At 46.2% G+C, this 27,255-nt stretch overlaps 1 protein-coding gene across 1 annotated transcript in view; it reads right to left on the bottom strand.

The window, feature by feature from the left end:
• The window catches only part of LOC115478389 (solute carrier family 12 member 9-like), a 142,569-nt gene that overhangs the window by 11,707 nt on the left and 103,607 nt on the right, over positions 1-27,255 (bottom strand). Inside the window, exon 7 of the mRNA XM_030215687.1 lies at positions 4,240-4,432. Coding sequence (XP_030071547.1) covers positions 4,240-4,432 — 193 coding nt within the window. The remainder of the gene's footprint in view (positions 1-4,239; positions 4,433-27,255) is intronic.

The raw sequence follows: 27,255 nt of genomic DNA, 5'->3' as shown, positions 1-27,255 counted from the left end.
GAACAGTGTTGGGCAGACTTCTACGGTCTACGCCCTGATCATGACTGAATAGATAGGGATGGGCTAGAGTGTAAATTTTAAGGGGCTTCGACTTTAGCTTCAGAACTTAGTACAGGAACACTGCTGGGCAGACTTTTACGGTCTGTGCCCTGAGAATGGCAAGGACAAATCAAACTCGGGTATAAAGTATCACATACCATGTAAAATGAGTTTATCGTTGGGCAGACTGGATGGACCGTTCAGGTCTTTATCTGCCGTCATTTACTATGTTACTATGTATATATAGAATCTGGCCCTGTGCTTCTACCACCAGGTTCTAAGAGGTTTACATCTTGAGGTCCTTTTACAAAGCTGCAGTAGGGGTTACCATGGCAATGGTGCAAATCGTCCCTACTGCCAGGCTACTACAAGAGCTGGCGGTAGTTCTGGTGTGTGCCAAGCTCCATTTCTGGCACTCCAAAAATGTTTTTTTTTGCGCCAGGGGCTTATCCTACCACTGGGTTAGTGCAGGAGCCCTTAGATAAGAGGCGGATAGGTCTCTTCCAAGAAATGGCTGCACAGCAAGAGCTTAACTTACCGCACATCCATTTCCTTAAAAAAAACAACTCCTTTTACCTGCTGCGATAAAAGGTCCTCAGCGTGCGGCAAATCCATGTGTCCCTGACACCACATGACCCGTTTTATCGCAGCTTGGGAAAAGGGACCCTAAAGAAGCCAAGTCAGTCTCTTGGGAAACTACATTATACAAATCGTCTTTTGATTTCTCTTAAATAAGAAAAAATTCAATTGGAAATTAAGATTACTGAAGTGTACTTTTCTTTCAAGCTTGCTTGTATCTTATATAATAAATGCAAATTAAAAAAAGAATAGAAACACACACAATTATATCATGGCTATAGATGGTCATATCAAAAATCACGATTTCCCCCATAGGCTTGATTTGTGATCACTGACAAATTAGCGCTCAAAAAGAAACAAAAAGACAAATTTCACATTTTAAGTTTTTACTGCCTTCTTTGCCTCAAGGAGTCACAGACAAGAGACCTGTTGGACAGAGAATAGACACACGAACTGTTATAACAGATATACGTACATTCTACAAACACAAACGCTCATCGTTATTCTCTCACAAAGGGAGATTAAAGGACCCGATTTATCACCGAGTTACTTCAAAACCAAGCAGCAGGAGAATGGGGAATGTTGACGCTGAGATAACACTGATTCATCTTGATATACTGCACACTACGCTGCGCTGTTTGAATTAGACTGGACTCGGCTTGGGTGTAGAATGGAGGTGTCTTCAAATGAGCAGAGACCAAACCCAATAAACTTAGATTTAGACTGGAATTATGTTGAAAGGCTGATGGTTACTTTGAACCCTGTTCTTCCCGTTCCAGTCCCACTTCAGCCACTGACATTCCTTGTGATCATGGGCAAGTCACTAACTCCCACTGCCTGACGTGATACCCTCTTAAATTGTCATAAAATCTCTTGGGAGGGACCTACAGCTTTGAAACACAACGATACGTGATGTGAAAGACATGTCACCCCGAAAGGGAGAAAGCTTTACCTGATGGAAGAGGAGAGGGCGCGTTGGGATGTCGGTAATTTAAGTACAAAATTTGGAGGGGCTGATAGTCCAACTCTTTGAAATAAAAGAAAGAAATAACGCTCCCTCTGTTAACATGACAATGTACACTGGGAGGTTGGTATCCGTCTTGGCATTCACAGAAAGGGTCTCGCTTTTTGTTAAAATTAATGTCTAGAAGTTCATTTCAAAATAAAAGAGGTTTCAAAATGTGAAAAGATATATGAAAGTAATCATGCTAGTATGTTAGAATCTAATATTGATTTTATTACAGAGTCAGAGAGGACAGGTAGGCTTTGTGCAAACACAAAGAGAATCTGGACTGGGGAACAGATAAAGGAATAAATGAAGTCTGAATGCAATTAGAGATGAGTCAAACAATATTCTTACTATAGGGGCAAGACACTTGTCAGGGGTAACAAGGCTACAGCTAGCACAGAGCTGCTACACAACCAAAGTCCACAGAGCAGGTAGTGAGCTTGTGACAGGGAGTGCTCAGCAGGACAGGAACTGAGAGAGGAATATCCAGCTCTCAGAAATCTAGCAGGGATCACAAATACGAGGGCATATTTTTTCACTCAACAAATAGTTAAGCTCTGGAACTCTTTGCCGGAGGATGTAGTAACCGCGGTTAGCGTACCTGGGTTTAAAAAAGGTTTGGACAAATTCCTGGAGGAAAAGTCCATAGTCTGCTAGTGAGACAGACATCGGGAAGCCACTGCTTGCCTTGGGATTGGTAGCATATCCTTTGAGAGTTTCCAGGGCTATGGGGCAGTTATACCCTCTGCGTGAGGGACATATGGCTCGTTTTCAAATGCCTACAGTGGATGCCCTAGTCACTGCGGTGACAAAGAGAACTACCCTCCCTGTTGAAGGAGGTGTTGCCCTGAAGGATGTTCAAGACCGTAGGCTGGAAACAGCGTTGAAACGGTCCTTTGAAATTGCAGGTCTCACTGTTCGGGCGTCTGCATGCAGCTGTTATGCTGTGAGAGCCCGCCTAGCTTGGAGATGGAGCGGAGCCCTTCTTGGATGTGGCTCAGCGGATGGAGGTGGCCTTGTCCTTTCTGGCTGATGCCCTTTATGACCTTGTCAGAGCTTCGGCTAAACAAATGGCAGTAGCAGTGGCGGCTCGCCGTCGTCTGTGGCTACGACACTGGGCAGCGGACATGGCCTCTAAGCAAAGGTTGGTGAAGTTGCCTTTTCAAGGACTTCTCCTATTTGGTGAGGAGATGGGTTATGTCCATCAACCAGCAGGGGAGATAGAGAGCACTCAAACTTTCACAGTGCCCTCTTGGCCAGCTAGCTCCACTGCCTCTTCAGTATTTGAAGCTTCCAAAGCAGTATGGCAACCGCAATGGGAATCACAAGAGCTTTCCTCACAGCGAACGATGGCCCATCACAAGGGCATGAACTCATAAAGGAGGGAATGCACATCCTCCTGGAGGGAATAAACTCATCCTCCTTATTGTATAAGTGGAGGGGAACACACGCGCCTCCTGGAGGGAATCACACATCCTCCCAACACACTGGAGGGAATGAACTCATCCTCCTATTTATAGAACTGGAGGGGAACACACACGCGGGATTGGCAGGGTTTCTGCCGGGTACTTGTGACCTGGCTTGGCCACTGTTTGCAAAATAGGATACTGGGCTAGATGGACCATTGGTCTGACCCAGTATGGCTACTCTTATGCTCTCTGTCATACAGCAGGAACTCAGAGCTCTTTAAATACTGGAATGCAAGGTAGGGGGATGGGAGGGGGGAAGGCCTCAGTATACCAGTAAGAGTCAGGAAATTTCATACTGAGTATAGCAGGAAATAGGGGAGCACAAGCTTTGTGTTCACTATGCTAGACAGGGCTGCCGAGGGGGGGGGGGGCTCAAAATTCCCCGGGCCTGGGACTCCAAGGGGGGCCCGGCTCCAGGGTCAGGCTGCCGGTGCTGCAGTCCCCGGTCTCACCTGCCTGCCTCCTCAACTCCGGGCCCCCTTCATTCAAAGCGGCAGTTGCAGATCGCGTCTCTTCTGGCCTTCCCTCCCTGTGTCCCGCCCTCTCGGAAACCAGAAGTTACATCAGATGAGGGCGGGACACAGGGAGGGAAGGCTAGAAGAGACGTGATCTGCGACTGCTGCTTTGAATGAAGGGGGCCTGGAGCCTTGGAGGCAGGCAGGTGAGACCGTGGACTGCAGCGACGGGGGGTGGCGGGGGAGCGACAGTGGTGGTGGGGGGGGGGGCGGGGCAGCCTTGCCCCGGGCCTGGCCTAGTCTCTCGGCGGTCCTGGTGCTAGAGAGGGGCTAGGGATTGAATTCCACACTTTAGTATAACAGGTAGGGAGGCCTTGTGCTCAGTATAAGGGGGAGGGAGTCCAGACCTCATGCTCAGCACAAAGGGGAGGGAAGCCACAGGAATGGGGGGGGGGGGGGGGCAGGCCTTACACTGAGTATACCAGGTTGTAGGGCTAGAGAATGACACTCCCAAAAGAGGAGGTGAGGAATGGGGTAATCTGCTTATTGACTATTGTGGAGCAAGCAGAATAAATGCGAGTCAGACCAGACGATTCATGTAGTGGAGGATCAGCGTCTGGGTGGGGTATTTCTGGACCACTCACCTGGTGGAATCAGAGTTTGGGTGGAGTATTTTCGGACCACTCACCTGGTGGAAGATCAGAGCCTGGCTGATGTAGCCCCAACTGCTGCTCGGAGAGGTGTAATGTAAGGCCAGCACCAAAACCAGCAAAAAGGCAACATTCACTGCGGCATGAACAGGATTAATAAAAAACATCATGAGTCCGCATCCCACGGTCCCCAAGACGCACGTGTACCAGGTAAAATATTGGAAGGTTGGCCTGCAGACAGATAAAAAGAGCAGAAAAAAAAGAAAACAAGAAACAGTGACAAGGGAAACTGACCAAAGCTTTCAGTCTCTACTAATCTAAATCTAAATAAATTAAATAAATAAATAAATAATGTACGTACACAAGTTAAGGCTACACAGGCTAGGACCCAGGGCCAAAACTGGGAAGAGGGCCTCACTGCCCAGTTAGGGGCGTAGCTAGGTGGGGCCATGGGGGCCTGGGCCCCCACAAATTAAGTCCGGGCTCCTGGTTTTGCTGGCGGGGGTCCCCAACCCCCCGCCAGCCGAAGCCTGCTTCGGCACCGGTCTCCAGCGTGCCGTGTTCGCTGCTCTGTGCTTTCTTCCTCCTGACGTCCTGCACATTCCTTTAAGTGAAACTGCTCAGTTTCACTTAAAGGAATGCGCAGGACGTCAGGACTCAAGAAAGCACAGATCAGTGAACGCGGCACGCTGGAGACCGGCAATGAAGAAGGCTTCGGCTGGCGGGGGTTGGGGACCCCCACCAGCAAAGGTACCTGGCAGCGGCGGCGGGAGATGGGCGGCGGCTGGGGGAGGCGGGCTAAAATGTGCCCACCCCCCACACACTTTGGATTCTGGACCCCCCCCCCCCCCTCCCGCCGAGGTCTGGCTACGCCCCTGTGCCTAGTTATCGCCTATCCATTCTTCAGCTTCAGGCAGGCTTCAAGCCCCCTAGTTCATGGGTTCCCAAGGCATTTATCCTGATTGGTGCCCCTAATTCCAGCCCTGGCACAAGCCGGGGCAGGTGAAGAGGAAGCCAGATGGTGTACACCGCTACAGTCACTGCAATGATCTGGCAGATTTATACTATGGAAGGGTGCAAGAGCCTTCCAGTCTGAGCAAAGCTGACCCCTCGAACTGCCCCTGTGGAAATGTGACAGAGACCGTGCAACTTTCACCCTGGCACAAACGATTCACTGCATTAAAGGGACCATTTGCTAAATTTATTGCTTCGTTTCTGAAGATACGAACAGCACTCTGGCTCCGAGTTTTACTTAGATTGTGAGCCCTCTATGGACAGAGAAAGTACCTGCATATAATGTGTACAGCCCTGCGTACGTCTAGTAGCGCTATCGAAATGGCTATTAGTAGTAGAGTTTGAGTGGAGCAAATTTGCTTGGTGTGGCCTAGTGGTTAGCGTGGTGGACTTTGGTCCTGAGGAACTGAGTTCGATTCCCGGCACAGGCAGCTCCTTGTGACTCTGGGCAAATCACTTAACCCTCCATTGCCCCATGTAAGCCGCATTGAGCCTGCCATGAGTGGGAAAGCGCGGGGTACAAATGTAATAAAAATAAATACCTATTCATGAAGCTGATGTTACTACAGTATATTATTACATATGAAGCTTATTCTAAAAACTTTAATGTTACATCTCTGGCTAAAATTGTAGCCCAGACTCACGGATCCACGATAATCCTTTAGAAAGGGAGAATGGAAAATGCAGGGAGAAGAAGAGACCGGAGGAAAGATAAGAGGACAAGAAAGACAGAAAGAAAGGGCAGAAAAGGGACAGTAAGGAGGAAAGGCAAGAAAAAAAATGGGAAGAATGTGAAGAGAGCAGGGGAAAGAATGAATTTCAGAAACTCACTTCCTCATTGATCTGATGGAAGGTGTTCACCCAACGTTCTATTAACTAATATCTCGGATATTAAAGCAGAGTTGCAGACCTCGGAGGAGCCTCTCATGATTGTACAATTACGCCTGATTTGAGTCTCTCCCCTTATTTAGTGAAAATTATTCTTATTTAACCAGGCAATTATCCAGGCTACTTCCACAGATGATTGTTTAAAGAAAAAAAAAAAAAAAGAACCTTGAGCAGATCCTGCAATGGAAGACAGCGGTGTCAAAATGACCCGAGAGAAAAAATTAGAGTTTCAAAAAGAAAGCAAGTCTTGGCCTTTGGCTGTTCTAAGCAGGAGGAGGAGGAGAGAGAGATTGCCACTTAAGATCAAATCAATACCCTTATCTATGGCTTCAGCGGAAAAACATTGGTGACCACTGACTGGCTGGAGTAAGATCAGAGGGATGCGGTGTTCCATTCCTGCACCTCAACTTTCAGCTCCCTTCACAAGTTAGATATTTTTTTTTTAACATTTATCTAACTTTAACAAAATTAAGCACAGCTAGACAAGGAACGAGAGGATATGAAATGAGATTGAAGGGGGGGGGGGGGGGCAGACTCAAGAAAAATGTCAGAAAGTATTTTTTCACGGAGAGAGTGGTGGATGCTTGGAATGCCCTCCCGCGGGAGGTGGTGGAGATGAAAACGGTAACGGAATTCAAACATGCGTGGGATAAACATAAAGGAATCCTGTTCAGAAGAAATAGATCCTCAGGAGCTTAGCCGAGATTGGGTGGCAGAGCCGGTGGTGGGAGGCGGGGCTGGTGGTTGGGAGGCGGAGATAGTGCCGAGCAGACTTATACGGTCTGTGCCAGAGCCGGTGGTGGGAGGCAGGGATAGTGCTGGGCATACGGTCTGTGCCAGAGCTGGTGGTGGGAGGCGGGACTGGTGGTTGGGAGGCGAGGAATAGTGCTGGGCAGACTTATACGGTCTGTGCCAGAGCCGGTGGTGAGAGGCGGGGCTGGTGGCTGGGAGGCGGGGATAGTGCTGGGCAGACTTGTACGGTCTGTGCCCTGAAAAAGACAGGTACAAATCAAGGTAAGGTATACACATATGAGTTTATCTTGTTGGGCAGACTGGATGGACCATGCAGGTCTTTTTCTGCCGTCATCTACTAGGTTACTATAAAGCTCATTTTCAAAGCACTTAGCCTCCCAAAGTTCCATAGGAACCTATGGAACATAGAGGCATATTTTCAAAGCACTTTGGGAGGCTAAGTTCCATAGGTTTCTATGGAACTTTGGGAGGCTAAGTGCTTTGAAAATATGCCTCTTAGCCTCCCAAAGTGCTTTGAAAATATGCCTCACTTGTATGAAAGTGCTGCAGGAACGACAAGCCGGAAAGTTTTACAAAGAAAGAATAGCACAGAACAAAGAAAAGAAAATAAGAGGATACCTTTTTTTTTTATTGGACTAACTTAATACATTTTAGGATTAAGGTATTGCCTTTGAAAGCTAATCAAAAAAAGTATTGTTAGTCCAATACAGACATCATCTTATTTTTGTTTTGTTTTATTTCTATTTATTACCTTTAAAATCGGACTAAGAGAGCTACCCCACCACTTTATACAAAAAAACAAACAAAGAAAAAAAGAAACAGTATAATATGCTGATATGCATCACCTCAAAACAAAGACAGGAGCATTTATGAAGGTGTAGTCTTAGGCTGAAACGCAGCTGTGTCAGACTCTTTGAATATTTTGGATATTTCCAATTAAAGAATCATTTGGTTCCTATATTCGATCGACTGACTCCACTTTTTTTGGTTTCATCTTTGACTCGTTCCTTCCACGGAGGTCCTTTTCCTTTCACTTATGAAAACCTCAGAGCAGGATATCAACGTAAGAAACACATAACATCAAAGTTCAATTCCAACTACGGAATAAACAGGATCTATAGCCCCACATTCCAAACGGAAGCCCCCTCCTCATAACTAACCCCCCCTCAAATTAACTCTGTTCAATGCTAGGGAGCTCCTTCTTCTTAACATCAAAAACTTCAATTGTTCAGGCTCAATACGTGGTAGACGACGTGTATTGTGAGCAAGTGCAAAGTGGGGTATGTGGGAAAGAGGAACCCAAACTATAGCTACATGATGCAAGGGTCCATATTAGGAGTCACCAACCAGGAAAGGGATCTAGGTGTCATCGTTGATGATACATTGAAATCCTCTGCTCAATGGTCAGCGGCATCTAAGAAAGCACATGCACCTTTCCTTAAATTAGTCACCTTACTTTCTAACTCCTCTAAATCTCTTACCTATCTATATGTTAACCATCTCATAACGTAAGAGTGGCCATACTGGGTCAGACCAATGGTCCATCAAGCCCAGTATCCTGTTTCCAACAGTGGCCAATCCAGGTCACAAATACCTGGCAAGATCCGAAAAGAGTACAAAACATTTTATACTGCTTATCCCAGAAATAAGCAGTGGATTTTCCTCCCAAGTCCATTTTAATAAAGGTCTATTGACCTTTCCTTTAGGAAGCTGGCCAAACCTTTTTTAAACCCTGCTAAGCTAACCACCTTTACCACATTCTCTGGCAACAGATTCCAGAGTTTAATTACACGACGAGTGAAGAAAAGCTTTCTCCAATTCATTTTACTACTTTGTAACTTCATCGCATGCCCCCTAGTCCTAGTATTTTTGGAATGAGTAAACAAATGATTCACGTCTACCCGTTCCACTCCACTCATTATTTTATAGTCCCATTTTTCTGTTGTATACCCAAAACCAATTTCATCATACTAGAAACAGAATTGTGTGCATCAGATAAAACATACCAAACACATCTGTTCTGGTCTTAACAAGGGGGGGGGGGGGGGGGGGGGTAACAGTTAAGGAACAGCCCAGTTCACTGGCTCCTCTCCCATTAATTGTACTCACAGGGATTTAGGATTCAGCTAGTCACTGTCCAAAGATGCCCGACCTCTAATATGATCCTTTGGTGACCTCAGGGCAACAAGGGAGCTCCTCTCTAAAATGAGTTGAGTTTCATTGATCCTTGCTACACTAGTTTCTCTCACCCCAGAAGGGGCAGGTGGGGCACTCCTCTCACATGGATTCAGATGCGGGGTGGTTGTTCCAGGGGCGTAGCCAGACAACAGATTTTGGGTGGGCCTAGGGAAGAACTGGGTGGGCACCAATTGTTCTCCCCTCCCCCAGCCACCACCCAAAAAATATCTCAGCTGGTGGGAAAATGCTTCTTTCCACCTTGGCACTCTGCAGCAGGCATGCGCTGAAAACTGAACATACGTAGGTGCCGGTATCATGGAGAGAAGCATTTTCGTTACCATCAGGAGGAAGTCTTCAGCTGGCAGAGCTTGGGATCCCCACCAGCTACCACTAAACGTGTGCTACTGTTGGGTGGGCCTGAGCCCTAAGTGGGTGGGTCCCGGCCCACCCAGGCCCACTTGTGCCTACGCCACTGGGTTGTTCTCTTGGAATGTGAAACAGGATCCCGAAACAGACACCAGTGAGTTTTTAGCTGTATCCTGGAGGATGAACTATGGTATGGCTGCCTGGCAAAAGGGGAGCTGCTGCTACGATTTGGAAGGGAAGTCTTACGCCTTCCCATTTTGTTTCCCCGTTCTCTCAGAGTGTTGACTCCATCTTGGTGGAAATCCCCTTCACCTAGGTGGTTTAGAATGGGGACGCTCTGGACCACCACATATGTCAGATTCTATTACAGCGACAGAGAGTCGTCCGAGCTTTAAGAACTGGCATCACTTATTTGTATGTAGGGGCTTTGAGCAAAACCTCACTTGTTGAGTGCCAAAGTCAGATTAAGAAAAACCTCAAAGGCAGAGGACGATCTGGCCAAGATAACAGAGAGTTATGGGCAGAGGAGGAGGTTAGATCAGAGGTGCCGTCTTGCAGAGAGAGAGAAAGTGACTTGTCCAGGGTCACAGTATCAGCAGCTGTTCTTGGGGTTGAGACACAGGTGCAGAGAGAGAAATTCAACCCTTCATAGTTACAGAGAGGAACAGCTGGAGGCTAGATCACAGATACAGGGAGATGAAGCAACTCTTCCAAGGTCAGACAGAATGACAGTCCAATGCTGTAACATAGTAAATGACAGCAGATAAAGACCTGTAGGTCCATCCAGTCTGCCCAACAAGATAAACTCATTTTACATGACACGTGATACTTTATACCTGAGTTTGATCTGTCCTTGCCTTTCTCAGGGCACAGACTGTAGAAGTCTGCCCAGTACTGTTCTTGTACTAAGTTCTGAAGCTAACGTCAAAGTCCCTTAAAATTTACCCTCCAGCCCATCCCTATCTATTCAATCACTATCAGGGTGTAGACCGTAGAAGTCTGCCCAGCTCTTTTTTTTTTTAATTACATTTGTACCCCATGCTTTCCCACTCATTGCAGGCTCAATGCGGCTTACATGGGGCAATGGAGGGTTAAGTGACTTGCCCAGAGTCACAAGGAGCTGCCTGTGCCTGAAGTGGGAATCGAACTCAGTTCCCCAGGACCAAAGTCCACCACCCTAACCACTAGGCCACTCCTCCACTGTTGCTACTATTTGAGATTCTACATGGAATGTTGCTATTCCACTAGCAACATTCCGTGTAGAAGTCGGCCCTTGCAGGTCACCAATGTGGCTGCGCAGGACGTCAGACTCACAGAAACAGAAGCTTGCGCAGCCTTAGCTAGTCGAATAGCAATATTCCATGTAGAATCTCCAATAGTATCTATTTTATTTTGTTACATTGTACCCTGCACTTTCCCACTCATGGCAGGCTCAATGCGGCTTACATGGGGCAATGGAGGGTTAAGTGACTTGCCCAGAGTCACAAGGAGCTGCCTGTGCCTGAAGTGGCAATCCAACTCAGTTCCTCAGTTCCCCAGGACCAAAGTCCACCACCCTAAGCACTAGGCCACTCCTCCACTCCCTGTTTTGTTTCCCAATTACCGGCATCACCACCCAATCTCCGCTAAGATTCCACGGAACCATTCCTTCTAAACAGGATTCCTTTGTGTTTATCCCACGCATGTTTGAATTCCGTTACCGTTTTCATCTCCACCACCTCCTGCGGGAGGGCATTCCACATATCCACCACCCTCTCCGTGAAAAAAATACTTCCTGACATTAGTCCTGAGTCTGCCTCCCTTCAACCTCAATTCATGTCCTCTAGTTCTATTGCCCGTCTCTGCAAAAGGTTCATTTGTGGATTAATACCTGGACTGTAACCATTAGCCTGTGCCTTCTTACCAAGGCATCAGTTCCCATCCATTAAACTTGCCTGGTATGTATGAGCTTTTATTTCTGTATTTAAAACACAGGCAAAAGTGAAACAAAAAGACAATTTCCTTCTCTTATACTTGAATATGACATGCAATGATCAAACCTGTCATTCAAATGTTCCTCAGCACTGCCAGCCTAACTCTCTTGTATGGTTTGTTCTGATTGTTTTTAATTACTGAGGGTTTTTTTTTTTCATTTTTAGGTCGCTAACTCATCGTTATCATGAATTCTCCGTCTGACATCTCTTAATGCGCTGTACAGGGGACTGCATGGAGACCCATCTCCATGCACTCCGACCCTGGTCTGCATTAGAAGACCAGGAGCGGACGCACATCTCATGATGGAACGGAGTAAGAGGCTTCATTGCACAAACACTGCAAACAAGCTTTCTTCAGAGACAGACCATCTGCCAATCAGTAGGTTGGCATGAGAGAGACAAACTGGGCAAAATGTGCCTTTTTCGTGCTCTTAATATGGAAGCTCTACTGGTCTCCTTGAAATAGGAGAATGTCTTTGGAAATATGGAGTACAAGTAGCATATCCTGAAATTGCTGCCTGCCCAGGACTGGATGTGAGGATCCAGCCAAAAGCAAAGCCCAGGTTGTCTAGCGCAAGCGATGCGAGGAGAATGTAATGGGCGTGATAGCCGAGCTCTGCCAATCAGCAGAGAATAGTTAGCTGGGCCCGGTGAGCAGGTAACAGCTGCAGCCAGAAAATCGCAGGCATTTTCTCTCTCATCTCAGAGCTCACAGGGTCCCTGCATGTAATCAAGGCTTGAATATGAGGGTGGTAAATAGCTCTCTGTCAGCTTAAACCACTGCTCTGCGCAGAAAGGTGGCCGCAGACCTGCGGGGAGCTCTCACTCAATGCAGTATGGAGCCAGGGTAATGCTCGGTTCTCGGCCCCTTACCGACACCTTCTGTTCCCAGGGCACAGTGGGAAGTCGATAATGCACTCATGATCCTGAGAGCTATTAACTGCTCAGATCCTGCATTATGAACACATATCAGAGCCACTGCATCTGACAGCAGACGCAGTATTTTGAGTCAAAAGTCACTTTATTAACAGCAATCCTCTATTTACCATCTGCTTCAGAATTATTAGACATAAGCCATAAGCATCGCCACACCGGGACAGACCAAAGGTCCGTCCAGCCCGGCACCCCGTCTCCGACAGCGGCCAATCCAGGTCACAATCACCCGACAAGATCCACGGAGCAAAGCATTTTGTACTGCTTGTCCCAGGAATAGTGGATTTTTCCCTACGTTCCTTTTATAACATTCTATGGCCTTTTCCTTCAGGAAGCCGTCCAAACCTTTCTTAAACTCCGCTAAGCTAACCGCCTTAACCACATTCTCCGGCAACGAATTCCAGAGTCGAAATTACACGCTGAGTAAAGAAAAAGCTTCTCTTATTTGTTTTAAACTTACTGCACTCCAGCTTCATCGCATGCCCCCTTGTCCTAGTATTATTGGAGAACGTAAACAGACGCTCCATATCTATCTTTTCCATTCCACTCATTATTTTATAGACCTCTATCATATCACCCCTCAGCCGCCTTTTCTCCAAGCTGAAGAGCCCCAGCCACTTTAGCCTTTCCTCGTAGGGAAGTCGTCCCATCCCTTTATTCTTCAGACACATACATGCAGCCCCCACTGAAATATGTGCATTGACGAGGTCTATACAGTAAACAGAGGTAGAGGGTGGAAACCTCTGTGGACTCACTTCTACATCAGCCTGTCTTATGCCTCTGTTTCCATAAATAAATGGGTCTCGTATGGTCCCTCAATGCTCTTTGCAGTATTAACATTACATTACATCTGGACTTATATGCTGCTTACCACCTTTCAGTTCGAAGCGGGTTACAGACGTCTAAAAAAAAAAAGGAGACCAGAACAAAACTTTGGGATGAGAATTGCATAAACCACTTAACAAAGCCTGCCTTTGGCTCCTAGCCATTACCCATTTGTCCTCCTCCCCTGTAATTCCCTTGCCCATAACGTCTTGTCTGTCTGTTTTACCTAGATTGTAAGCTCTTTGAGCAGGGACTGTCTCTCTATGTCAATTGTTCAGCGCTGCTTGCATCTGGTAGCGCTATATAAATGCTACTACTACTACTACTAATCATTTCTCGCTAATAGATGTATGCAACGCTGTACATATTATATATAGTAGATGACGGCAGAAAAAGACCTGCATGGTCCATCTAGTCTGCCCAAGACAAACTCATATGTGTATACCTTACCTTGAATTTGTACCTGTCCTTTTCAGGGCACAGACCATATAAGTCTGCCCAGCAGTATTTCCCGCCTCCCAACCACCAGTCCCGCCTCCCATCACCGGCTCTGGTACAGACCGTATAAGTCTGCCCTCCCCTATCCTCGCCTCCCAACCACCACCCCCTCTTCCCCCCACCTGCTCCGCCACCCAATTTCAGCTAAGCTTCTGAGGATCCATAACTTTCTCTGTCCCTAGAAGGCTCACATTCTAACTTGATATATCTGAGGCAAGAGACTTGCCCAAGGTCACAAGGAGTTGCAGTGGGAATCAAACCCAGGTTGCCAGGATCAAAGTCCAATGCAATAACCACTAGGCTACCACTCCACTCTAAATGCTAATAGTAGTAGTAGTAGTTATAATACGTATTTCTTAAATAAGACAGTTTTGATCTTCTTTCTAAAGAGAAAATATGACCGTGAAAAGGAAAACATTGCAGCAATAGCCTTCCACAGTCTTGTGGCTTGAACAGGCAAAGATTTTTCAAACAGCAGGCAAGTCTCCTTTTACCCTTAGCAGAAGGAAAGGGGGGGGGGGGTGAAATTGGCGCTTTCACATCTCCTAGTTCTGAAAGGGGCTGAGAAGCAAAAGCAGATGAGCAAAACAGCTAGGAACCGAGCCTTGTAATGTTTTTAAAAGGAAACAAGCTAATTTAAAAGGCTTCAATTGGTAACCAGTGAAATGTAACGTAAAACAAGGAAACACGCTCAAACTTAGATAGCCCAAAGATTAGTCCTATTTCGCATGGTTTGAAGCCTCTTCGTGCAACCCAGATAAAGTCAGTTGCACTAATCAAGGGATGACAGTAATAACGCATGCGCTAAGTGCCCACATTGAACATAAGACCACCAGCTGGGAAGGCAGAGCCTAGGCAGACTGCAGAACTGCCTCACAAATCCTTTGCCACTGTCTGGCACCATGGAAGAGCCTGGGATGCACCTGCTTGTGGTAAAACACACCTGCCGTAACAGTGCCGCCTGCCATGGCACGTTTCAGATAGGAGTGTGATTTTCTGTGCTTTGGAACAGATCTGCAATATTATACAACAGGATCACTGAGCTGAGATTAAGTTGACCCAAAATGAGGCCGTTTCCTTAGAAATCAGGTAATATTATCCTCACCTGCTGGAAACAAATGAGCCTGTAACTTGGGTTGTGTTGCGCTTCCTGGGACTCTGTAATCTCAGCCCAGCTGTAATCTCAAGGGGTGGGGGTGGGGGTGGGGGGGGCAGCAAGGCTAGGCCACAGAGCTCCATGAATATAGCAAAGCACAGTGACTGACTCCTGCCACTCAATGTACAGCTGCTTCAAACAATAAAGCCAGAGAAACCCAGTCCTGTGCTCAGTCCATAAGGTTACCTCCTCTCCTCACCCCACGAGGCAGGACAGAAGGACAGTAATTCCTTCTAGAAGCTGCATAACTTGTGCGGTAACATGTATTAAGGGGGTCCTTTTACAATGCGTGGGACAGTGGCGTTCCTAGGGTGGCTGATACCCGGGGCGGATCGCCGATGCGCCCCCCACCCCCGGCGAAAGACCACCTCCCCCGGCGAAAGGACATCCCCCCGGGTGCATTTTTACCTGGGGGGGGGGGGTGCCGCACATCTGTCGGCTTCGCTCATTCCATGCTCCCTCTGCCCCGGAACAGGAAGTAACCTGTTCCGAGGCAGAGGGAGCACAGAACGAGTGTAGCAGACAGGCGCGCGGCACCCCCCCCCCCCAGCGGCGTGCACCCGGGGCAGACCGCCCCCACCCCCTTGGTACGCCACTGGTGTGGGATAAACATAAAGGAATCCTGTTCAGAAGGAATGGATCCTCAGAAGCTTAGCGGAGATTGGGTGGCAGAGCCGGTGGGAGGAGGCGGGGCTGGTGGTTGGGAGGCGGGGATAGTGGTTGGGAGGCAGGGATAGTGCTGGGTAAGACTTCTACGGTCTGCACCCTGAAAATGGTAAGGTATACACAAAAGTAGCACATATGAGTTTATCCTGTTGGGCAGACTGGATGGACCGTGCAGGTCTTTTTCTGCCATCATCTACTATGTTACTATGTTACAATGATGCGTTAGCGTTTTTAGCACGCGCTAATAATTAGTGCAGGCTAAATGTTAGAGACGCCCATAGGAATATGTGGGCATTGCTAGGATTTAGCACAGGCTTATTTTTAGCGTGCACTGAAAACGCTAGCGTGCCTTTGCAAAAGACCCCTAAGGTAGCAGCTCTCGCTGGGGAAGCACGGACAACCTTTCCCTTTGAAAATTAACCCCACAGAAAGTACCTGCACACAAAATGCACCTAATTAATATGCATATTGTTGGAGCTTATTATGCACATATGTGATTACTTTACTACAGTATGTATATAAATGCTAATCCCTCCCCAACCTCAGGAACACCCTCATTCAGATCAGGCAAATCTTTGTAGCCATATCCAGTCTGGGCAATTTGAAAAGAAACCAATTCTTTGCACAGACTGTTCTATACACGTAAATGGCTTTTTAAAATGACCTAAGTGCGACAGGCGGAGAAGCTACTTAAGGCAACACCACCCGGCACTGCGAGGGAACCGGAGAAACTCCAATGATCAAGGCAACGAGTTTCAGACGTACAAGTCAGCAGGGAGGACATAAGAGTCCCAAAGATGAGAGGAAAGGAAGAACAAGAAACGTTAGAATGGAGACTACACAGGTTCACCTCAAATGTGTTCACTTCAAGAAAGCAGCAGTGACGTAGCTACATGGGGCCAGGGCCCCCTCAAATTTTCTCTGGGCCCCTGGTTTTGCTGGCGGGGGTCCCCAACCCCAGCCAGCTGAAGCTTTGTCCAGCGCCAGTCTCTGGCGCCTCCGTGTTGCCTGCCCTTTCTTCCCCCTCACATCCTGCACACTCCTTTTAGTGAAATTGCAGGACGTGAGGTGGGAAAGCAGGGCAGGCAACGTGGCGGTGCCGGAGACCAGCGCTGGACAAAGCTTCAGCTGGCGGGGGTTGGGACCTCCGCCCGCCAAGGTATTTGCTGCAGCAGTAGGTGGGGAGGGAGCAGCAGGGCGGCGGCAGACCAAAACTGTCCCCCACCTTGGGCTCTGGCCCCCTCCCACCGCGAGGTCTGACTACGCCCCTGGACTGCAGTAGAGCAGGGATCCTCGACCTGATCCTAGGATCGCTCAATCAGTTTGACAATGACAATATAGGAGTTTTTTTTGCATGCACCTGTCCGCTTATTCAGTGCCGATATCCTGGAAAGCAGACTGGCTGTGGGATCCCCAGGATTGGGATGACTGAGCTGTAGAAGGGAGCAGGAGCTCGACCAACTTTAAATTATTCCTATTCTGAAAAACATTACAGGCCCTTAATACTTAATCCTGTTTTTTATTGTATTCTCTACAATGTAAGATACTTTCTTTTACTATGTAAGCCGCACTGGACCTGCTGTATGTGGGAAAGAGCGGGGTACAAATGTAATAAATTAATAAAATCCATCTGAGACAGAAGGGTTATTTTCTGTGTAGTGCTTTACTTTATTTTTGTTTCCTTAGATTTGGGGTTTTGACTTCCAGAAGCAGCCACAAAATGAATTATATTAATTTATAATATCAAATAAAATGCCAAGTCACATTCAGGGAGTCATTTACTGACAGTGGGCTTTAATGGAGCCGGTGATAGATAACACATAACTTCATTAGTGCATGCTATCTATTAATAAATGATCCCCTAAGTAATTGCAAACAGATATATAACAGGAAAAGAACAAAATAATAGGCCTGACAGGAAACAGTATCAAAAATATACACATTTAACAGCAATACAGCACAGAACATTCCCAAATAACATAAATGTAATACAATGTCAGCATAATACCAATGAAACACCCAATAAACAAACATTAGAGCATTCAGATGACATAGGCATGATGCTAACACTTTTCTACGAAACAGATTTCTATATAGTCGAGGGGCCAACTGCAGATATATAGATGGGGACAAGATGGGCAGTATTGAGTCAATTGGGATAAAGAGATGGGTAGCCAAACTCAAGGCAAGTGGGACTTCTCCGGTTAGGAACATCTCCTATCCAGATGAGACCCAATGAGAAGGTCTTACACCTAGATTTTCACTGCCACTCGCCCAGTTAGATTGCTTCAGCACTATTTGGGTGGTTTAGAGATAGAATTGGGAGTTACCTGGTTAGCAGCAATATTCAGTCCACTAACTAGGTAACTATATGGATACAATTAGGACAGAAGAAAAATCCCTTCCACCTCCCCCCTCGTGCAGCATCTCCTGTCTCCCTTCTCCCCATAACCAACATCTCTTCTATCTTCCTATGCCCCCTTGTCAAGCATCTCCTGAATCCCTCTCCCCCTCATGTCCAAGATCTCCTCCGTCCAACATCCGTCCAACATCTCCATCTTCCTGTTTCCCTCTCCCCCTCATATCCCCTACATCTTCTGCTCTCTTGTTCAGTATCTCCTGTCTCCCTCTCCCCCTCATGCCCAACATCTCCTTCCTCTCCCTAGGCTCCACCCTCCCTATGTCCAGCATCTCCCTTCCCCAGTCTGACCACTGTCACTTCTTCTGAAGTCTGTGGTGGCAATAAAACAAGCATGGGGCCTTTGAGACTCTTGCACGATTCCTAGCTGGTCCCAGGAGCGTCCCAAGCTGGAATTACACCCTGTGAAACATGTCCTCCCAGCCCAGCCCACTGCTCTGCAGCCACCGCAGGGTACATAATGGACAAGAGCAATTTTTGAACCCTCATTTCCCTTGCACCGTGCGGCCACATGGCTCGCACAGTTCTCGAGACTGCCCTGGTCGGCAAGGTCTTTGAAATCTGCAGGAATCTTAAAGTTCCCATATCTATTATTTGTTCTGTTGCCACCACAGACTTCAAGATATGGAGCAGGGGGGAAATAAGGGGGGAGGGCTGTAGGGGAGATACTAACATTGCTGCCTGAAATCGAGGTGGCCATCCCCAAAATTCACCATCTGAGGTGGCTGCCACACTCAGCCTAATGGTAGAACTGCCTCTGCTACAGCTACTACTACTACTATTTAGCACTTCTATAGCGCTACAAGGCATACGCAGCGCTGCACAAACATAGAAGAAAGACAGTCCCTGCTCGAAGAGCTTACAATCTAGTAGACAAAAAATAAAGCAAACAAAATCAATTAATGTGTAGAGGAAAGAGGAGAGGAGGGTAGGTGGAGGCGAGTGGATACAAGTTGTTACGAGTCAAAAGCAATGTTAAAGAGGTGGGCTTTCAGTCTAGATTTAAAGATGGTCAAGGATGGGGCAAGACGTAGGGGCTCAGAAAGTCTATTCCAGGCATAGGGCGCAGCAAAACAGAAGGAGTGAAGTATGGAGTTGGCAGCTGATGTAAAAAAATCAGCCTTGTGGACCCATATTGCCTTCCATACAATTAGCCAATGCCAGAAAAACTGTGGTTGATCTATTCATTTTCTAGTTGCAAGCCTCTCCTCCCTCACCTCCAGTGAATCCATTATGAGGATGGTTTGAGGGGAAATCAGACAGAAGACCTCCATGATCAACAGCCACCACTGTGATCACTCGTGTTAGATGTGCAAATATTCTTGCCTTCTCTATTTCACGACACTGTTTGCGACTCCTTGTTGAAATTGCTTGCTTAGGACTCTCTCTTTTTCAAACTTGATATTTTATCCTTTGCTCTGCTCCCTTTATTTTGATTCATGCTAGAAATTGTCAGTCATTTGCTATCACCAACAAACTCCCAGCCATCCCAGCCTCTTCCTCAGTAATGCAGCTTAATCATAACATCCATTAAGCTAGACCGAGCTCCCACAATTACCATTTCAATCAGCATCCTTCCAACATTAATGCATCTAGAGGAGATGAATTGCACTCAGAAAGCTTCATACCCCTACCAAAGAGAAAGGGGACAGGCTGTGGGGATACGGAGAGAAAGAAATGGAAGGAGAGAGAAAGAGAAAGGAAAGAAATGGAGGTTTACAGAGAGAAAGAAGAGGAAATGGGAGGGAAAGAAGGGGACAGAAACAGAGAAATGCAGAGGGATAGGAGAGAGGAAGTCCAGAAGAACAACACAGAAAGGAGAGTAGAGGTGAACAGTGAACTGGTGGAACAGTCTCAGAGCCTGGGGTGGACATTTTCACAGCCTTACAACAACCTGTCGGAAAAATTACCATAAGAGCTTATTAGTAACAAAATAAATAAAACAGCATGCTACCGCTTAACGCATTTCAGATACGACAAGTGACACCTGATGATACGTGGATTAGATTTCCAGGAGAGAGGCATGAAGGACGGCTCTTATTCAAAGGGTCACAAACAATTACATTAAAAGCTTGTTCAGGACAGAAATGCTGAGGATCCATGCTGTGCCTTTTTCTGTAACTCTCTAGGAAGAAAAAGGTTTCTAATATTTTTAACCCTTTTGTGCCATCTCTCCCTCCCCACCTTCGTATTCAATTAACAGGTCCCTTCAATTTTGACCAGACTGTCCCGTGTGAAAAATCCTCTGCCTGACCATGGCAGCCAGTAACTCAGCCCAAGGCTGGCAAGAGCAACACAAGCCAACACATAGCTGTCCTGTTACTGGGTAGCTGCTATTTTTGTTTCAATTAAGATTTGGAGGTCAGTGAGCAGCATTCCCCCATTTCCAGTCTGCTGCAGTTTCTTTAGAAAAGTACAATGATTTAAGTTCAAGGTACACGAGGCGCCCCTCTCATCGTTAGACAAGAAGCCTGTTAAGTATACAATTGTGAAACATGGTCCTAAAACATATGAGGGAGTACTGGCTCCACATCTGGAAGCAGGGGCAGTCGCTTCTGTACAGAGGCGATAAAGCAGGCTGTAATTCCACATGCAAATTCCAAAGACTGAGATATTCCAATCACTTAATTGAATTCTTTTTCTACCCTTGCTGCCTGGTCATTTTATTTTCCACTCGTGATGATCCCAGTCTCCGGTTTCTGGTTTCCTCTGTCTTCTCTTAACTCTCCTTCCATGGTCTCCAGTCCATTTGTCAATTCTCTCCTCTCTTGTTTTCTTCATTTCCTTCCACCTCTGACATTGATCTTTTCCTTTCCGCTTTCTTCCATTTTTTTTTTTTAGCAATTCAGATTTCATTTCTTCTTGCAGTCCTCAGTCTCCCTACCATATGCATGAGAGAGATTTGCATACAAAGAAGGCAGTGCATGCAAATCTCTCATATGCATATTCATTGTTGATATCTTGAAAACCTGACTGGCCAGGTGGTCCCTGAGGACTGGGTTGGAAACCACCAAGCTAGATCAATGGTTCTCAACCTTTTTTTTTCAGCAGGACACACCTGATGGGCAATACTCACATATGCGATATTCTGCATCCGTGAGCCAGTGGTGTGCTGGAGCAGGCTCTCACAGGCTCTCGAGAGCCGTTTGTTAAGTTTTTAAGAATTTTGGGAGCCGGTTCTCCATGGCTACTTTAACAAATGGATCCCAAAATGTGGGCTTGGGCCCCTCCTGAATTCTCTTTTACTTTGCTGGCGAGAGAGAGCCCCCTGTTAACAATTTACCAGCACACCCCTGTACGTGACCCTCATGGGCCTTTGGTCTGACACAGTATGGCGGCTCTTATGAATTAAATGTAAACATGCTCTATATTCACAAAAACCTTATCTCCCACCAATAGCAGATGCAGATTAGAACTAGCACATTTCTCCATGAAAGTTACCATCCAAAAGTTTTTTTTTTTTTTTTAAATCTGATTTATTTATTTATTGCATTTGTACCCCACATTATCCCACCTTTTTGCAGGCTCAATGTGGCTTACAGATTGTTGTAAAGATCTAGTCGTTACATGGTTTTAAATACAGTCGATAGTAAGCTGAAGGTAAAGAGGGTTTAAATGGAAGGTGTTAGGTAAGGTCGTGTGAGGGGTGTTTTTTTGATGTACTTGGGTGGTTTAAGGAATGGTTTGTTTCATTAAGGATGATTCTCATTCTATGTGAATAATAACATCATCACTACCAGGGCATATTATAAAATAGTAGAAAACCTGAAAAAAAATCCTAACATACCTGTAGCAGACCTACTATACAACACTAATTCCAATGATTCAAACATTAACTCTACCTAAGAATAGGTAGTACTACAAATATTACATGGGACCCTAGAACACCAATACGCCTACTGCTAGTAAAACAGAACAAGTGGGACTACTACAGAGGTCTACACAGAAAGTACATGCAAATAAATAAAATGCCATATCTTAGTCACGTGCAAAACACAGAAAACCCCTCGCCATATACAAAACAAGGAATCACAAATTAGAAATAGAAACATGAAGACACAAGTTGGGAGAAATAAAAACAGAAATGTATTTCCTCTTGTACTGAATAAAATACAAAGGCATCTGTAATGCACATTTCCCAAACCTAACACAGTCTACTTAATAAATTCAAGATTTAAAAAACCCCAACTTTGTTCCACCTTTGTCTTGGCATTTTATTTTTCTAAGCACGTTGATCCTAGTTTCTCTCTTCTGCTTTCTTCTCTGTCTTCTGTTCTCTTGCCAATGGGAGCTGTCCATTTGTTCTTTTTCTGCTTTCCTCCTTCCATTTCCTCTGACATATTTCCTCTCCTTCTTTCTTTCTTTCTTTTCTGTTTGCCCACTCAAATTTCGCTCTTTCACTCATCAGAACTCAGTCTATATTTCACTTACTTATCAACTTTCCATCTCCTCCTCATCTACTAAGCTCTCTGATTTCACCTATCTCACTCCTCCACTGGTATCCTATCCCTCTCTCTTTCATCCACTCTCCACTACTACATTTCTACCCTCTGTACTCACCATCCTCCTCTCACTCATCTCTTTGACAACCACATACGGTGTCTCCCACATGGTTCCACCAGGGCCAGCACCTTTCCTCCCTCTCCCTCCATACACTCTTGTGGGAAAAGTGAGCGTGTGTGTTTGAGTGTGTGTGTCTGTGAGAGTGAGAGAGTGTGTGTGTATATGTGAGTGTGAGTGTATGAGAGAGAGTGTGGTGTGTATGTGTGAGTGTATGAGAGAGAGTGTGGTGTGTATGTGTGAGTGTGTGTATGAGAGTGTGTGAGTGTGTGTATGAGTGTATGAGAGTGTGAGTGTGTGTATGAGTGTATGAGAGAGAGATTGTGTGAGTGTGTGTACGAGAGAGTGTGCATGTGAAGGGGGTGTCTGTGTGAGTGTGAGTCTGTGTGAGTATATGAGAGTGTGTGAGTGTATGAGAATGTGTATCTGAGTTTATGAGAGAGTGTGTGAGTGTGTGTATAAGAGAGTATGCAAGTGTGTCTGTGTGAGTGTATGAGAGTGTGGGTGAGTGTGTGTATGAGAGTGTGTGTCTGTGTGAGTGAGTGCATGAGACAGAGTGTGTGTGTGTCTGAATGTGAGTGTATGAGAGAGAGTGTGTCTCTGTGTGTGTGAATGTATGAGAGAGAGTGTGGGGTGTGTGTGTGTGTGAGTGTATGAGAGAGAGTGTGCGAGTGTGTCTGTGAGTGTATGAGTGTATGAGAGAATGTGTCTGTGTGAGTGTATGAGTATGAGTGTATGAGAGAGTGAGTGTGTGTGTGTGTGTCTGTGTGAGTGTGAGACAGTGTGTGTCAGTGTGAGTGTATGAGAGAGAGTGTGGGTGAGAGTGTATGAGAGAGTGTGGGTGAGAGTGTATGAGTGTGTGTCTGTCTGAATGTGAGTATGAGAGTGTGTGTATGACAGAGTGTGTCTCTTTGAGTATGAGTGTGAGTGTATAAGAGGACAGTGTGAGTGTATGAGAGAGTGTCTCTGTGAGTATGAGTGTATGAGAGAGAATGTGTGTGGGTGTGAGAGTGTGTGAGTAAGAGAGAAAATGTGTCTGAGTATGAGTGTGTAAGTGTGTATGTGAGTGTATGAGACAGTGTGTCTGTGAGTGTATGAGAGAATGTGTGTGATTGTATGAGAGAGTGTGTGGGTGTGAGAGAAAGAGAGAGAGAGAGAATGTGTCTCTGTGAGTATGAGTGTATGAGAGAGAGTGTGGGTGAATGTGAGTGTATGAGTGTGTGTCTGTGTGAGTGTATGAGTGTGTCTGAATGTGAGTATGAGAGAGTGTGTCTGTGAGTGTGTGTGTGTATGAGAGAGTGTGTATCTTTGAGTATGAGTGTGTCTGAGTGTGAATGTACGAGAGTGTCTATGTGAGTATGAGTGTATGAGAATGTGTGTGTATGAGAGAGTGTGTGGGTGTGTCAGTGTAAGAGAAAATGTGTCTGAGTATGAGTGTATGAGTGTGTGAGTGTGTATGTGAGTGCATGAGACAATGTATGTGTGAGTGTATGAGAGAATGAATGTGAGTGTATGAGAGACAGAGTGTGTGGGTGAGACAGAGAGAATGTGTCTCTGTGAATATGTGAGTGTGTGTGTCAGTGTGAGTGTATGAGAGAGAGTGTGGGTGAATGTGAGTGTATGAGTGTGTGTCTGTGTGAGTGTGAGTGTATAAGAGTGTGTCTGAATGTGAGTATGAGAGAGTGGGTCTGTGTGAGTGTGTGTGTGTATGAGAGAGTGTGTATCTTTGAGTATGAGTGTGTCTGAGTGTGAATGTATGAGAATGTCTCTGTGAGTATGAGTGTATGAGAATGTGTGTATGAGAGAGTATGTGGGTGTGTCAGTGTAAGAGAAAATGTGTCTGAGTATGAGTGTATGAGAGTGTGTGAGTGTGTATGTGAGTGTATGAGACAATGTATGTGTGAGTGTATGAGAGAATGAATGTGAGTGTATGAGAGAGTGTGTGGGTGAGACAGAGAGAATGTGTCTCTGTGAGTATGTGAGTGTGTGTGTCAGTGTGAGTGTATGAGAGAGAGTGTGGGTGAATGTGAGTGTATGAGTGTGTGTCTGTGTGAGTGTGAGTGTATAAGAGTGTGTCTGAATGTGAGTATGAGAGAGTGGGTCTGTGTGAGTGTGTGTGTGTATGAGAGAGTGTGTATCTTTGAGTATGAGTGTGTCTGAGTGTGAATGTATGAGAGTGTCTCTGTGAGTATGAGTGTATGAGAATGTGTGTATGAGAGAGTATGTGGGTGTGTCAGTGTAAGAGAAAATGTGTCTGAGTATGAGTGTATGAGAGTGTGTGAGTGTGTATGTGAGTGTATGAGACAATGTATGTGTGAGTGTATGAGAGAATGAATGTGAGTGTATGAGAGAGTGTGTGGGTGAGACAGAGAGAATGTGTCTCTGTGAGTATGTGAGTGTGTGTGTGTGTGTCAGTGTGAGTGTATGAGAGAGAGAGAGAGAGAGTGTCTATGTGAGTGTGTATTAGATATTTATTAGCTTTCTCTTTTTCATTTTTTGTAAAGTAATTGGTTTGCGTAACCTGTTTCAAGTTCCTTTTCATGTATATATTCATAAAATGCAAATGAATTAAAAAAAAACCCCATAGTGCAGTCATATTAACTACAACAAAAAGGAAAAACAGTACGAGAACAACAAAATAAATCCGAGCGTTATTTTGGGTACAGGCGGACGGGCTGGTGTAGACTAATGACACCAAGTTTAAACAAGCTACTTATTAAGCAGAGCGCATTTTGGAATCGCATCACACCCTCATTTCCAGTCCACTTAGCACGGTGCGAGGCATTACAGATGCACAACAGCATGGCAGGTAGGGAGGCGCATGGGAAAAGGCTATTATAGTCTCTAATTGTTGTTTTTGCTGAAAGATAATTAAAAATCCTTTTACTTTGCACGTGGCAGAGAGCAGGGCTACTTCCCAGCCAGACTGATTGTACTTGCCAGCATGGGGCACGTCCCAGCTCTGAAGAGACAGGGATACTGGCTGTGTGACACTGAAGAGAGAAGCTGCCACCCGCTCTGACTCTGAGATATCTGCATGCCACTTGTTATTTTCACTGTTTCCGGCAGGTTACTCTCCCTCCCCCCCCCCCCCCCCCCCCCCCCCCCCCCGCCCCCAAACCATTTGTGCCTGAAAATGCCTAGAGCACCTATTTCTAACTTCCAAAATTCTGTTTCAAGGGAGTAAGTCTGTAAAGGTTTTTTTCATGCATAAAAACTTATTTTACATCTGGCAAAAGCCATATATATAACTGTGCAGCCATTTACTTGTAAAGGACAAACAGTCATGGATTTGATATACTGCCTTTCTGTGGCATAACCAAAATGGTTTACATTTATTATACAAGGTAATTTTTCTGTCCCTAGTGGATTCTCCATCTAAGGGGTTTCTTTTTTGTTTTTAACCTGGGGCAATGGAGGGTTAAGGGGGTCTATTACAAAGGGACGCAGAACCGGACCACAGCAAGCTGCCCCCCCACTCGTGCAGCCCCCAACTTGCACCGCTGCTCCCGCTCACCCGCCCCCTTACCCTTCTCTGTTTGCCTCCAAGGGCGGGGCCCGGGCCTGGAGAAGGCACACTGCTTCCTGCTCCTCTCTGTGCCGGGAGTCAGGACCCAGATGACTGCATTAACGCGATATCACGCTAATGCAATCCAGGGCCACCGAGAGACTGGGCCGGGCCTGAGGCAAGGCCGGCCCCCGAGGTCGTCGCCACCACCGCCGCCCACCCCAGGCCGCCGTGCCGCAGTCCCCACCCGCCCCCCCTCCATCCGCCACCGGGCCGGGCCCCCTGCATTGAAATCATCACAGCGCTTCACCTGTCATCTCGCTCCGTGACTGAAAGCGCAGCCAGCAGCAGCAGATCACATTCGCCTCCCTTCGGGCCTCCCTGTGTCCCACCCTATAGGCAAAAGCAGACATAATATGAAAGGGGGGCATTTTAAATGTAAGGTTGCGTATATTGCCCATATGCAATACAATCTAAATGGATATTGATTCCAAATCAGACATATGTAAAAGAAAATTTCTTAAAAGATAGAACTGATTGCGAGTCTGACATGGTTATATACATGTGTGAGGGAGATAAAGGACAGTGGAAAGAAAGGAAGTGGGAATGAATAAGTGAATAAAAAGGGAGAAAGTGTGCCCGATGCTGGTCACTCTACACCCACACAGAGTCTCTCGGTTTCCTGGGATAATGGTTAGAGCAGCAGGCTGGGACTGTGAACTAGTGGAGTTCAGTTCAAACCCCACTTCGACTCCTTGTGACCTTGGGCAAGTCACTTAACCCTCCAATGCCTTAGGTACAAACTTAGATTGGGAGCTGTACCTGAATATAACATACCTTCAGCTATAACTGAAAAAAGAATGCGCTAAATCCAGAATCCCTTCTCTACCTTCCTCACTTGGCGCCGTTGACTGCTTTATGTGGTGAAATAGAGGTAACAGGAGCAGCTATGCAGAGACACCCACATTCTGCCCATCAGAACATTACCTTGTTCTATGGTATAAAACCAAAAAATGCATTTTTACTGGATTTTATAGAACATTGATTCAAGATTCTTCATCAAATTTTAAGGAGTGCAGATACATTTTCAGAGCCCACGAGGCACTTCAACTGAATTATTGGGAGCTGTAAAAGCCATTTCACTCCGAGCAACAAGGATGGGAACATGGTACAGAGCTGTTCTAGTGGAGAGCTGAACAGCAAACTAAAACCCTGTAATTTAATTACAGGGAACCCCAGCAGCCGTACAGACACATCATAAAGGCTTCCTAAGAGACCTGGCGGGATCCATAAACCTGGCTCTTGCACACAGATAAT

Source organism: Microcaecilia unicolor, chromosome 10 (assembly GCF_901765095.1).
Source record: "Microcaecilia unicolor chromosome 10, aMicUni1.1, whole genome shotgun sequence".
NCBI lineage: Eukaryota > Metazoa > Chordata > Amphibia > Gymnophiona > Siphonopidae > Microcaecilia > Microcaecilia unicolor.
This window is presented reverse-complemented; position numbering and strand designations above follow the sequence as displayed.